The sequence below is a fragment of the Chaetomium strumarium genome, assembly GCF_033439665.1.
Source record: "Chaetomium strumarium strain CBS 333.67 chromosome Unknown B0T15scaffold_2, whole genome shotgun sequence".
NCBI classification, from domain to species: domain Eukaryota; kingdom Fungi; phylum Ascomycota; class Sordariomycetes; order Sordariales; family Chaetomiaceae; genus Chaetomium; species Chaetomium strumarium.
Genome location: NW_026944430.1, coordinates 371,259 through 385,484, shown reverse-complemented (window position 1 = coordinate 385,484; position 14,226 = coordinate 371,259). Strand labels below are relative to the sequence as shown.

The 14,226-nt window shown below is 56.3% G+C and overlaps 4 protein-coding genes across 4 annotated transcripts; all 4 read left to right on the top strand.

Moving 5' to 3' along the window:
- The first annotated feature begins 184 nt into the window (after positions 1-184).
- Positions 185-1,642, top strand: B0T15DRAFT_85639 (uncharacterized protein). The gene has a single exon (XM_062871393.1). The coding sequence runs from the start codon at positions 429-431 to the stop codon at positions 1,236-1,238; it is 810 nt and encodes a 269-aa protein (XP_062723588.1). The 5' UTR covers positions 185-428; the 3' UTR covers positions 1,239-1,642.
- Positions 1,643-3,016: 1,374 nt separating this feature from the next.
- On the top strand, positions 3,017-3,628 carry B0T15DRAFT_391887 (uncharacterized protein; the record flags this gene model as incomplete). The annotated part of the gene is made up of 2 exons (XM_062864608.1): positions 3,017-3,373; positions 3,422-3,628. Coding segments are annotated over 2 exons (564 nt in total), but the record flags the coding sequence as incomplete, so codon positions are not given.
- A 671-nt stretch (positions 3,629-4,299) lies between these two features.
- Positions 4,300-5,885, top strand: B0T15DRAFT_482728 (cyclophilin-like domain-containing protein; the record flags this gene model as incomplete). Its single annotated transcript, XM_062866121.1, has 2 exons — positions 4,300-4,379; positions 4,448-5,885. 2 exons carry the CDS (start codon positions 4,300-4,302, stop codon positions 5,883-5,885), a joined length of 1,518 nt encoding a protein of 505 aa, XP_062723586.1.
- Positions 5,886-11,565: 5,680 nt separating this feature from the next.
- Positions 11,566-13,238, top strand: B0T15DRAFT_428227 (uncharacterized protein; the record flags this gene model as incomplete). The annotated part of the gene is made up of 3 exons (XM_062865683.1): positions 11,566-11,622; positions 11,785-11,892; positions 11,974-13,238. 3 exons carry the CDS (start codon positions 11,566-11,568, stop codon positions 13,132-13,134), a joined length of 1,326 nt encoding a protein of 441 aa, XP_062723585.1. The 3' UTR covers positions 13,135-13,238.
- Positions 13,239-14,226: the final 988 nt, after the last annotated feature.

Below are 14,226 nucleotides of genomic sequence, written 5' to 3'. Positions count from 1 at the left end.
TATGAGTGACAATTTTGTCGTTCGGGCATGACATTGATGTCTTCTCCGCCTTGGCCGGCCTGGCCGTGGACAGGGCCGGAGTCCGGGGCGCCGGCCGTGCCGCATGAACGCCCCCGGGTCTGCCGCCACCGGCCGGCCGCTTAAGCCGGGCCACAGAACCTCTCCTATGTTTGACGTCGGTCCACCTCAAGGTGTGGATGGTAAAATGGTAAACAGATATAAGAGGCCGCAATCCTTGGAGGTCCTGACTTCTCTCTCTTTCTCTCTCTCCAGCCTACAGCAGCAGCCTGCAACTCGGCTTTGCTAGACAATACACAACAAAGCAACCTGCTCTGTTCTCCCCGCTTACACCAGCATTACTCCTTCCACAACTTCTGCCCGGCTCTACAGACGTCTTTACCAAACCTTACACGTCCCGAGCAAAGCAAATGGAAACATTCCGCACAATGCTGGCGTGCATCCTCAGACAGCGGAGGAGACACGATGGGTACACGGAGCTCATCTACGACGACGACAAGATGGCGGGAGTGTACTCTGACTACGACAACGAAGGGTACAGCACACAGCACGAAGTCATGAGCTACTACTACGACGCTGACGCCCGCCCCATCAGCGACGGCGACGACAACTACGACGGCGCCACTGCCTTCAACGAGAAAGCCGGCTTCGACACCGGCGACACGGACGCCCGCAGCGTGGAGGAGGTCGCGCGCGACGTGGCGCGCCTGCTGTGGCGCGCCGAGTGGAACGACGACGCGCTGCAGGGCGCCATCTCGGACTGCGTGGGCGAGCAGCGGGCGTGGAACCGCAAGATGGTGGAGGCGTGCCTGGACGGCGTGATCGACTACGTCGAGCAAGGGCGGCGGCTGATGGGCGACGCCATGTGCGCGGCGCTGGACACGGCGACCGACGTCGCGGACGAGGCGTTTGCGTTCCCGCGCCGGCACCCGCCGAGCCTGGACGGCTTCATCGCCATTGTGTCGGTCGGCGTGTTGGCGCAGCTGCAGGGCGCCTGGGTGCTGGAGCTGCTTGGCTTCGGCGAGGTGCGCGGCAAGGAGGGGATGATGAATGGCGATAGGGAGGTGGCCATGTTGACGTCGGACAAGATTGTCTTCTGGGAGGAGCCCAAGCCCGGTTCGTTCGCCGCTTGGTGGGCGAGGGAGTACGCCGACTACATCCCCGGAGGCTCCGTCTACTCGTACCTGCGCCAGCTGGGTATGATTGAGATCGAGGACTGATGAGAACAGCACAGCTCTGGACTCGCAAAGGTTGGATTCTTGCGGGATGCTGTTCTGTTCTGTTCTTTCGAAGTCAAGGTCTCAGGTATGTGCAGCTCGAGGTTACGGGTAAAGGTGGCTCAGGAGCACAGCAGTGCGCGAAACCGTCAATCACTTACAAATCAGGCTTGGGTTGAATGAAGGATTTCGGGACTATGGCGTCAGGTTGGCACAGTGCTTGTATGATAAGCAGATCTTTAGTGAGGATGACGACTTCTGAGACGTCTTTGTTGCCATTTGATCATTCTGACTTGCGCGTTCAATTGGCTCGAACGTGGCCATCCTAAGAAACGTCACCTCGAAAACAATTGACACTGCGCTTTGTGGGCTGCCTACTGACTCGGTAACTTGACCAATCCCTCACCAGCGCTTGTCACGTATCCGGTAGTCGCTGTTCACCGTTCAACAACCCCACAGATATCACATCCGTCATGAATCGTGTTCTCAGTTGGGGTCGGGCACCAGGAAGATGCTGACTCGGGTGTTACGAATCTATCCCTGTCGCCATTCAGGCCAAGGCTTGATGTGAAGTTGAAACATGCGCATTCGCTCAAACCTCCGAGCTTCAAGCAGCGATTCCGATGCGCCACCACACCAAAGATAAGGCATTTCAGCGAGAATCTCGCGGCTGCAGTTGGAATTGGCAACGAGAGGTCACTAGGCTCGTCGACTGGCGACCATTTCAGCCAGGAGTGACACACAAGATTGTACGTGTCAGAACGGAATTGCTCGGCTCCATCGTCTCGGTCTGGCCCCCTGATGGTGATGTCTCCAATTTGGTCAATACCGTTGTATCCAGCGCCCTTGTGCATCTTGGCCCGCTGTCTATTGGCGATGGAGCCGATAAAATATGCGAAAATATGCAGGAATACGCACTAAATAATAATAAGTCGCGCGGTGTGGTAGCAAGGAAGCCTGTCATGAGATTTCCGGGAACAATCTCCCCCTCATTATGGAAGGGTCTGGCCCCTGCCGCGAATTACCGGCGTGCACATTGGCAAGAAGTGGCAGCTCGCAATCGCCCAAAAGGCTGCGCCGCCTATCAGCTCCTTTCTAGCTGAAATGACGATACCCGACACAATCATAAGCTACTGTAGGTTGCATGATATGGACTCGAGCACCCAACTCTTAACTGTTTTTCCTCTCCGAGAAGACGTAGCCTCCCAATGTCTATCAGTCTCTCATCGCCCGTGCCGTGATCCCTCTAACAGCGGGCCGGACTCAGTTCCCGGTTACCGTCTCCACTATCGCCGACTGTACCGCCCAAGTAGCGGGCCCGACGGAGCTTGGGTGACGACAACGTGACGATCCAAGCGGGAAGTTTTTGGGGCAATTGGCCAACAAAGAAGCCGCAAGACCAGCGATCGAAGAACCAGCCTCAAATCGGAAACACGCTGCTCCACTGTTATTCGATTCAGTTCTCCCATATATCTTAATCCTCCGACCAGAGCAGTGTTCTTTGATACGGAAGCAAACGCCCACTGCACCAACTAAGAAACACCACGGCTTCCCACCAACTCGAACTTCGGTTTATCATACAATAAGCAAGCAGCCGTCCGAGTCCCGACAGTCGCAGCACCTCGTTTGACGTTCCCCGTTTGCAACCCGCAAGGCCATCACCACCATCCCAACCCTAGCCTTCCAATGCTTCGATTGTCATCCTCCTCCCCTGCGAAACAGCAAAAGATTGGCAGCCTCTACCACCAAGGCTTTCGCCCAGGAACCTGAATTGCTCGACAAACAAAATGACCAAATCAATCCTGACAGACGCTCTCCCCGAGCCGCCTACCTCGTCCGTCCGGCCGTACCCCACGCACTGCCAGGACCTCGCGCTGCAGAAGTACCTGCTCCTCCATGAGCAGCACGAGTCCCTGCGGCAACACCTCGACGAGCTGCGCCCGCCGCGCCACCAGAGCCTCACAAACTCCCTCTACACTCCCGTGTCCCCCAACCCGCCGCCCACACGCCGCATGTCCCTGTCGCCCATGACCGATCACACGTCGCCGTCGTCGTCACGACACACCGGCATCTCGCCGTCTTCGCTGAGAACCCCCAGGAGAAGCATTAGCCCCCCTTCCTCCGCGGTAGCAGCCGCTGTTGTAAGGGGAAACCACCACCACCACCACCACCAATACGACGAGGAGGCAGCGTGGCGGATGGCCGAGGTCGCGGTCGAGGAGGCCAAGCTGTGCGACGTCAACGAGGGCATGAAGCGCGCGCTGACCGAGCTGCTCAATTGCGAGACGGTGCGCGGCGATCCGGCCTTCCGCATGTGGGTCCAGTGCCGGCTGCTGGACACGGAGCGGGAGCTGAGGAGTGGGCGGAGGAGGCGGAGCGCCCCTGGTGCTTGAGTGCAAAAAACTACATCTACGGAGTACACTACGAGAATCCGCTAATAAGTCGGATTCCGTCTTCGGTTTTTTTTTTTCTGGGGGAAATGGCCTGGAATGGGCTCTGCTTTGCCCGCATTGCCGAATTTACGTTTTGTCTCTGTTTCATCTGGGGGATATCATCTCTTAGGAAGCTTGTAGTCAAACGTTCGAAAACCTTACGGATTTGGTTGGAGTTTATGGGGTGGCTATCGCAAGGTATTGCGACGGGTGCTTGGTTGAGCCCTGAAAAAGGGGCTGGGATTGGAAAACGCACCCATCTGGTACGGATCATCTGTCTGATCTGGCAACTATCATTAGCGGGAATATCAGCGAAAAGTTATGGTCGATCACAAGGTCGATACTGAGTAATCATTGTTCAATCTCGTTGTTTAATGTGATGTGAAGACGCGAGTCGAGACGTCGATGTCTGCGGAGCTCTCACTTGTGACAACCCTAACCCTGCATTGCCGAGTTCCAACTTCCGGCAGGCAGTTGCCCAAACTTTGGTTTCCGACTCCATTGGTGTTGATCTGACGTCGCTGTTCGCGTCACGCCAACTCCCAAAGCAGCATGACCGTGAAGCTTTTGCGGCACCATCTCAGCCTCAACAGCAATATCATGCGACCTAGCTTCAGATCTGAGAATTTATAATGTCCGTCCTTCTCGAGACCAGTGCGGGCGACATCGTGATCGACCTACTGGTCGATTACGTGCCCAAGATGTGCGAAAAGTAAGTGAGGTCACGATTTGCCCCAGCAGCGCGCTCCGTCCAGTAATGCTTATCCCGGGCACATTCAGCTTCCTAAAGCTTTGCAAGGCCAAATACTACAACTTCTCGCCAATTCATTCCGTCCAGAAGTCATTTTCCTTTCAGACCGGCGATCCTCTAGGGCCCATGTCCCCCGAGTCCGATGGCGGCACCTCCATCTGGGGCCTTCTCTCGAGCAACCCAGCCGACAAGACATTTACAGCACTCTTCCACCCAAAGCTAAAACATCTCGAGCGTGGCACCGTCAGCATGGCGACAGCTTCGCACCCATCCGACCCAGACCAGCGCGTGGCGGGTTCGCAGTTCATTGTGACACTGGGAGATAACCTAGACTACCTGGACGGCAAGGCGGCCATATTTGGAAAGGTAGTGGAGGGCTTTGACGTGCTTGAAAAGATAAATGATGCCATCGTCGACGACCGCGGGCATCCCCTTGTCGACATACGCATCAAACACACCATCGTACTCGACGATCCGTACCCCGACCCCGCCGGCCTGCACGAACCCAGCAGCTCCCCGCCTCCGACCAAAGCGCAGCTCGCTACGGTGCGCATTGCCGAGGATGAGGAGCTGTTAGACGAGGAAGCCAATGAAGAGGCGGCCGCCGAAGCGGAGCGGAGGAGGCAGGAGCGGGAAGCCGCAGCCCGGGCTCTGACGCTCGAGATGATGGGCGACCTGCCCTTCGCCGAGGTCAAACCGCCGGAGAATGTGCTCTTCGTCTGCAAGCTAAACCCGGTCACGACGGACGAGGATTTAGAGCTCATCTTCAGCCGCTTTGGCAAGATACTGAGCTGCGAGGTGATACGGGATCGCAAGACGGGAGACAGCCTGCAGTACGCGTTCATCGAGTTTGAAGACCAGAAGAGCTGCGAGGAGGCCTACCAGAAGATGGACGGGGTCCTGATCGATGACCGCCGAATCCACGTCGACTTCAGCCAGAGCGTGAGCAAGCTGAGCGAAGTCTGGCGCAGCGAAACCAACACGAAACGGAAGAAGGCTGCCGCCCGGAGAGGCGGCGGCGGCTGGGGTGGCGTCAAGGAGCTCGAAAAGCGACGGCAATACCGCAACGAGGATGTCGAGTCTTCTGACGAGGAGAGGGGTTACAAGATGGTCCACGGGATGGAGGACCTACGTGGCCGTCATGGCGACGACCGTGACAGAGGTGCCGGACGAGGCGGGCCGAGCAACCGGGCGTCCGGTACATATGACGGGGGCCGTCGGCGCGAAGACCGCTCCCCAGAGCGACACGGGGTCAGGTACAGGTCGGGACACGATGACACGAAGCGTGGCACGGAACGGCGCAGCCGAAGCCCAAGGCGGGAACGCCATGGAGGGCATCGCTACGGAAGGCCGGACGACGATAGGGAATGGTCTCGCAGAGATCGACGAGATGACGACCGTGATCGAAGACGAGGGGAGAAGGATAGGGACAGATACCGTGGACGTGACGAGTACAGGAGCAGGTGAGCCCGTGGCTGCCGGGCTCCTGCGAGTACTTCCTGCATCATGCAATGGAACATAGTACCTTGGCAACACGGCCCAAGTCACACAACAGACACCCCCCCTTGTCCCTTAGGTATGACATTGGCACGACCACATGCAAGTCTTCGGTTCGTTCTCCTCTCGTCATTCAATCTACCCTCTTATCTGACCCCACCGAGACGCCAATGCTTTCCTAGGCGACGTGCTCGTGACAGGAGCATGTTACTGAGAAGAGTTGAGCAACCGTTCTTTCGAGCGACGGCCAGGGAGGTCATGCCACTGTCGCCGTCTCCTAAACGTCGTGCCTTGTGTGGTACGGCTATACCCGGGAACAACAGGGGCCGACACCGGCAATCGATGCGTCCCAAATCCCGGCCAGCCTCTGGCTCGAAACCGACTACTGCAAGCAAGCTGCGGATGTTTTCGAGGTGCCTATACGCGCGACATATTCCGAAGCAGCTACGCCCGAATGCGAGTGGGCTTGCGACAAAGCCATTATTACGCTCGTTTCTCGCTGCTTCTTCTTTATACGAGCTCAATATCTACGTGGCCGGCTGAGAAGCTGTGTGGATGTGAGGGGAGCAGTTGGCCTTGTTTCACAGCTTAAGGCCATTGCCGTCGGACGACAGCACCTACCCCTTGCCCCTCCCCTCCCCTTCCCCCTGTTTCCCTCGTGCTGTGTTCCACAGAGACAAAGCGAGATTCCGACGCCGCCATTATTGCGTTACACATGCATGTCGGAGCGTGGGCGGTCTGTTTTAGTCGGACCTCCCGCAACATCGGCGGCTCATTATAGCTCTCAGCTTCGGCCCGCTTCTAGCTGTCCTCGTCGCTGTATGCTGAGAGCCAAGTATGTCATTTACGCGGTCGTTACTGGCCTGAGGCCACATGTTTACTATCTAGAACCTCTTGTGCATTTTTATGAATTGCCGTTGGCTGTATCGGTCAACATCTCTCTCCGTCTGGGACTTTGAAGCTTGCGAGTTTGCAAAAGCGGAGGATCTATCTAATCTCGATCCTCGGCTTCCTCGGTGCATGTTTCCTCCTCTCTTTAGCGTCCGCTATTGGGGCGACGGGCTCCCTGGATGCTCTTGTTGGTTGGCCCTCCTATGCAATCCGCGCTACTGTGTAGGAGATGCGGCAACTGCAAGCTACGCAGTCTCCCACGGAGCAGATGGCCGGAGATTGCCTCGTGCCCCTGAGCACGACGTGGGAGTTAGTGCGGCAGTTTGATTGGCTTGAGACCAATCCCAGCCTCTTCTTTGGACCGTTGCAGAGACATTGAGTGTCCCGCGTCGGCATCGTGCAGCGCTTGTGGCAGGTGACCAGACTTGACAGCTCCGTCTTGCCCGTCAGTGCTGCGAGTACCCGACAGGAGAGCCAGGCCGCAATCCTCCGTCCCGCGTCTCTCAAGACGTCGTGTTACCCACACAATCCCCATCCGCAGCCTCCCAGAAGCCGTGGCTGGGCCGGCCCTTAAGCTTCCCCGTTCGCCTGCCATGTGCGCACCCTGTTCATCGACGGGGAGAAAGTGGTGCTGATCAGCCTGTCGGCTGGCTTAGCCCTCTGAGAGGGCCAATCCTGCCGAGCTGGAAGATTCCGTGATACAATTCGACTCCGGCAAGCCGCCACCTGCATGCCGAATCATGGCATGCGAAAAGATGCCGCGGGGCTGGGTCTGCCAGTCATCACCAGTCGTCGCCATCGATCGCTCAGGCAACTCCTGGCGTGTGGGTCAGTCGGTAGATCGATCTCAAACCATCGATCCTCTATTACGGGCGATACCCAGTTTCTCCTGACACGTGTGCCATCCCATCGGTGCTTCAGAGACCCATCTTGTCCAACCCTCGGCGTTTAGCTCTTCCCCTTTTCATCGGCACGGCTTCGACTGAGTCCCCCATAGGCCCGATGAAAGGCTACCTCTCCGTCGGCGAGGCCGTCTATGTAAGGCCGATCCGAAACCGGAACTATGGGAACACACACCCGGTGCGTTTGAGAGGGGGTGGCCTCGTGCTACGTAGGCGCAATTATCCTGAGGCGTCACTAAATGGAGACGGTGGTGACGAGAATCTTCTCACCTTTTCGTCGGACACGACCACGATGAGCCCGGCCCCGATCATCCATCATCCAATGGATGGTAAGGTGATTCAATGCAAGTTGAAATGCGTTCTGCAATACGGCGTTTACCGATGCAAGACATATGATGCTCCTCCGCTTTGGAACCTCCTATGGAGGAAAGGGCCGTTTGCAGCGAATCAATGAAGCCTCCTCTCCAGAGCTGTCAAATCGGATGGATGCCCTCTCACGGGGAAGCGGCGACGGGAGGATCTCATGTATCTGCTCACAATTGTTGATCAAATGTGATCCCCTGGACCCCTGGTACGGGATTACCGAGATCAGATCGCTCGGCTCTTCTTCAGGGAGACCAAGATCATAGAAGCTAGGCTGGATAACCCTGGCGCTGGGGGTGGCGGGAATCGTGCCGGTTCCTGTTATGTAGGTACCCACTGTGTACTGTAGTGTACAATACAAGCACATCCATGGATGAGGTACGGGTAACGTTACTCCGTATTGATCTTGCTTTTCAAACCGCGTACAATTTAGGTACCTACCCTTGCACGCGTACAAGTACCTGGTAGTTATCCAGCCCACAGCAAGTGCTGGCTGAATCTCGGGCTTTCTATTCGCTCGGCCCTGCATTCTCTCGCCTTCTGTGCGATGGATTCCCCTATGGTCGGAGACAAGTGGCGTTTGCAGCAAAGTCTGCCAGCCCGAGGCTCAAAAAACACGAGTGGCGTCGGCGCCATCTGCATCATTCAGCCTTGATCAACAAGGGTGGGTTTGTTGCAGGCTTGATTACCTCATGCAGATGATACGGGAATTCAGCAGATGACTCGATCAAGGTTTTTTTTTCTCTTATCTTTCAGGGTGAAGTGAGAGTGCCTTGTCCTGAGCATCCGTCCAATGATGCACCACAGTAAGGTATACCATATTGATTGACTTCAGGGGATGCTTCATTATATCAGTAGCAGTCGGACATCCCATCCAGACGCGTCATGATATCTAGTAGTAGTATTTGACTGGTATCCGTACAGCAGAAAACAGTATCCTGCAGGTTGAAACGGCATTCTAACGATCAAACAAGCTGCGAACCGGTCTCCTCCCTCCGTCGTCCGTTTGTTAACAGACCTGTCAAATTGCCACTTGACTCCGGGGGCTGCGTAGAAAAGTCCTTCCAGCCTGCAATGCTACAGTCAAACGTCTTCCTCCTGTGAGACCCTTGGTGTTGTTACGCGAGCCCTAGTCCATCTAGGCAGGGTGATGTGGCCTAGATGTGTACACTGTTTCTTGTTGTGTACATAGGAACGTCCCAGAGTAAGGTATGTGCCCTCCTGCGTGACGGTTCTCAGATTACAGCGCCACCGGCTTGTTTTTGGGTTTCCGGTCTTTTCAGAGGCCATTTCGTAATACGCTACCTAAGTTCGCTGCGCCACTCAGACGTTTCTTATCATTATACCTATGCTCTTACCTATACATCTCTGTTCTCGCTGCGTTTGACCGACTAGGGTGCCATTGGTATCTATGGCCGACAATGGAGCTGGACGTGATACGTCCTCCAGTCTGTTCGTCCTTCATCCTGTCCAGTCTGTAGGCACAGGCTCACAGCAGAAAGTGATCAGCCCTCAGACGTCAACTATTCGCGGTGCCTCTCTCACCATTTACACACGCTGTACATCGAGCAGGGCTATCAAAACGCAGTGCATCCTGGTGATCATCTGTTTGTTTCACTATCTCCCGTCCCCTTGGACCTGCAGTCCCACTGCCGGGGTACTCGGCCGTCTACACAGTGCTAGTTAGTGTTTGTGGAACGCCGCAGACGAGTTTTGAAAGCTAGCCAAGGGCAGGCTTCTCTTTTTTTATTTTATTTTATTTTTTTTTTTTTTTTTTTTATGATGTAATTCTGTGAGTAACAGTCCCGAGCGGATGGCCGGAGAATGTACCTCGGAGCACACGACCCCATTCATTTCCAAACCGTTTGAGCAGCACGAGTCACGAGGCCTTCCACAACATCTCGTTGTTGTTTTGAGCTCACAGTCAGCGCGAGGCACCCCGCGAGGGCCACTCCATCTCCCTCCCAGCAATTCATTCAAGGATCCGAGCCGATGACTGCGGGGTGTAGATACCCATATGCAGATGGCCGACGGAAGACCCATATGCTCTACTGCAGCTAGTAGTCCTGGAGATGGTCGGTCATTAGACGAAGGCCCCTGTTGTTAACAGATATACAGAAATGGGCCTATGAGAGATCGGCTAGGTACGCAGGCATCACGCCCTGGGTTTGTGCTACCGGCTTGGGTGGGGGCTGCGGAGCCCAGATCGCGGCGGGCAAGAAGTACTCTGTGTAGGTAGGTACGATGGAGAGGGGATCATCGTGATGTGCTTTGCAAACAGACAGGTTTGGCACCCCAAGTTACTAATACGGATTAGTAGACTGTTGAGGCAAGTCAGCCAGACCACTTGGTGATACCGGCGGTTTATAACACCTGAACACTTTGCAAGGCATCCTTTCCCCATTGTCTCTCCTTTCGTTCAGACCAGATCCTCCACTATCGCGCCTGACAGTGGGACCTTGTGTGTGGCCAAGAAAGCTGTTTGAACAACTGAACATCCAGTTGAAACTTGAACCGCCACCAGCCTCGGGTACTTCGTCGACAAACCACCGCTGGTGCCTCGGTTCGAGTGTTTGATCCTTTACGTTCGTTACTTCCTTGCGCTGTCTTTACCGCCGGCACCAGCTCTTTGCTCCAAGGGCCTAGCAAGCGGAAGGAACGACCGGCCCGGACCACCTTCATCGTCAATAAGAATCTTGAAAAGACAACCTACAATCGTTCACAAAAACCCTCCTGTATCTCCGGAACCGGTATGTCTCACCCCCCTTTCGTGCCGGTCACAGGTATCTTGATCTGGGGGTAGTCATGGCACTGCGTTTCGGCCGGCCTAGTGCAACACCGACCAGCAGGGCGGCGAATGCGCGGGGGGCCACACACCACTTGTCAAATCCCGGCCGGCACCAAACGCTCCGTTTGTATATGTCGCTCATGTGCTCGACCAGGTCCTCAAGGTGTCAGGCCCAGACCAGACACGAGAAAACGCCTCGTGACAGCTGTTGACCGTAACCTCTCACAACCTGCTTTCGGAGCAACATTCGCTTTGGAGAGCTGTTTTTCAAGGTCTGCCAACTTTGTCCTTCGGTTCTCCTGACGGCTCTGGACGGTCCCTGTTGCGTATCTCGCTGGGCTACTGAGAGTCAGGTTGTAGCAGACGCTGGGCGACGACCTCACTCTCACGGCATTTCGGTCCCTTTGCGGCCGAGTCAACCGTGGAAAGAAATTCTTCAGGGGCGGTCCTGAGAATAACGACGCGCGCCTGACCCGGCGGGAGTCAGTGAGAACAACAGGAAAGGGAAACAGGAAGAACAGCAGAACGCAAGGAAAATAAGGACAGGGCAGGGCACGCATCGACCGACAAGCGGACAATGGTATCCCAGGCCTGTTATACCAGCAGCGACGGAAGACGATATAGCCGTCCCTATCCACTGTATTTCCCCTCGCCCTCCACGGATCGGCGGTTTGCATTGTCGTCGCGCGACGGGCGGACAATCACGATGGCGGACCAGACGGACTCGGACACGACACCGCAGAGAAAGCGCATTGCCGTGGCTGTAAGACGCTATCTGCCCGCTCCCTTCCCGGCCCCCCTCATGTCCATTATGCGCACGGTCTCCCTACCGCTCTCTTTACTAACACATTAGAGCCTTCGTGTCTTCCACCATGGAGCCTGTAATTCCGAATCCAACCAGTAGCTGACATCCTCTTTGTTGCAGTGCGGCCGCTGTCGCAAGCGTAAGATCCGATGCAGTGGCGACCCCGGCCACGGCCAGCCGTGCTCCAACTGCAAGAACGCAGGCGTGGACCAATGCCAGTTCCTTCGGGTACAACATGCTTTCTTAACCTTGCTCTCCTCGCCCTTTTCCCTTCAACAATGAGTCCTAACTTGTCTGCCGACCAACCAGGTATCCTCCCGAGAAGCCCACTTGCGCGACGGAGCCAGCGATTTCGGCTACAGCGTCGGGGACGCCAGGGTCTACGCGAGTCGGACGCCGGTGGGGGGGGGTATGCCATACAACCAAGACCTGCCTCCGACGCTGGGTTCCAGCGACGTTTTGGGCTCGTACCGGGGCGCCGGGTCAGCGTACGCCTTTACGCCAACAGCAGCAGCTACAACAGCCAGGGCCTACTACCCGGCCATGCACGCCTACGGCACCCCCTACGCCGACGACTTCGAGCTCGGACTCGGCGTCTCATCTCCGTCAGTCATGAGTCACGACCAAACGGGCATGCTGCCGGGGCAGTGGAGCTCAGGGGCAGCGGCAGCACGGCAGACGAGGACGCCCACCTTCAGCAGCATGTACATGGATCCTTCTACCCCGGACGGCGGGGCGTACGGCGGTTACGGCGGCACACCAGGGGGGCTCCTCCACCGGACAAGCGCCGACTCGCCCAACTTCTCCTTCTCCGCCGTGGCCGCGTCCCTCCCGCTCTCCAGCACTCCCGGTCCAGACCGTGTGCTCCCCAACCCGACCGGCCAATCCTCCTCCACCCTGCCATACCCGGGAATGAAGCCGCCAACACCCGCTGCTTCCTCGGCTTCCGCGGTAGCCGCAGCAGCGAGCACGCTAGCCGACGTCGCCACTGCAGCAGCGAGCTACGCAGGCGGATTTGAAACCACCGCCACCGCTGCAGCAGCGTATGCTGCCTCCTCCGCTTCGTCCTCGTCCTCTTCTTCGGCCACCGCCAGCGGGAGCAGCATGTCCGGGACCTCGCCCTCAGTCGCGTCCCGCTCGAACTCGGACAGCTACTCCGACTTCACCATAACAACCGGCGAGTCGCACGACCGGGGTCACCAGTCATCCGCGTACGAGTACACGTCTCCACGACGTGGTTCGAGCAGCCAGGTTTATGGTGAGAGTGCACATGAAGTGGGGTACGATCATCATCACCATCACCAGCATCATGGACACGGTGGGCATCCCCATCAGCATCAGCATCCTCATCAGAGTGGCTTCTCGTACATGAGCGATCCGGCCGCTGCCCATCCTCATGCCCACGGCCAAGTCGATGACCGGCATGTGGTTGCGCAGGCCGCCGTCAATGCTGTGGCCGGCCGTCACTGATCGGCTGCAATACTATGGCACTGGAAACAAGGTTGGGGGCCGGAAGTGGCTGATTCGCTGGCTGGCTAGATGATGGTTCAGAGGCAGGTCTGGCCTGAATATGGAGTTAACTAGAATCTCCTGCGCAGGTCATCCATCCATCCATCCATCCATCCATCCAAGCTGAGTCGGACTCAGAGTCGGCCCGGCTTCCTCTCTCCCCCCCTCTCTCAATCCCTACTTTTTACACTGCGGGCTCGATCTGTTCAAGCCATGCCGCGCGGGCGGCCGGGGTGTGAAATCCGAGGCGACACGGCGTGCTGCAGACACGGACGAGGTGACGAGCTAGCCCGGCTGGGTGGGCTGCGAGGTTTTGGGAAGAGACACACCTTGCCACGAACAAACGGGGAGGGGTCGAAAAATGCAGAACGGGAGTCAGGACCAAAATCGTGCAGCTTATCCCCTAACTTATCATAGACATTTCTCTTTTCGGTGTTCAGACCGGGGTCGGGTTTGAGGCGACGACCAACCAACCTATTATTAGTGTGCGTGTGTGTATGTATGTATGTATGTGTGTGGGCATGATGTCTGCGCGGCTGGGGGATATTATCGAGGCGTCTTTTTCTTCTTTGGATTGCGTTTTGTGTCTCTGGTCGTTTGTTTTGTGGTTGGTTTGACTTGATCCTTTTCACTCTTCGACTCACCTGTACCTCGCTGCTTTGCCTAGAGGTTAGAGGCTACCTACCAACCTTTTAGGTAGCTAAAAGAGTAATCCAACGCGTCTAACCTGCTCCAGTATCGAGTGAATGGCTCTTTCCAGCGTTGTCTCATAAGGGGGTGGGATCTATTGGGAAGTGGGAAGCTTGAACATTGATGTCTTCGGCGCTGACCCTATGGTGGTAAGTCCAGGAGTGAAACCGTCTCATGTTTTGGATGTTTTGAGAGCGAACGTGGAACTTATGAGGTGCCGAGACTGGTGGTCCTATGACATTAACCACTCACGCTTTCTTAAAACCATACTCGAGCCTAACAGAGATCATGTATTTGTAAGAGCAACCGTCAATGGCAAGTTGTATATCCATAGGTACCTTATATATAGAGAGCTACCAGTAT

Coding starts and splice junctions, on each gene's coding strand:
- B0T15DRAFT_85639 (XM_062871393.1), top strand. CDS start 429: ATGGAAACATTCCGCACAATGCTGGCGTGCATCCTCAGACAGCGGAGG.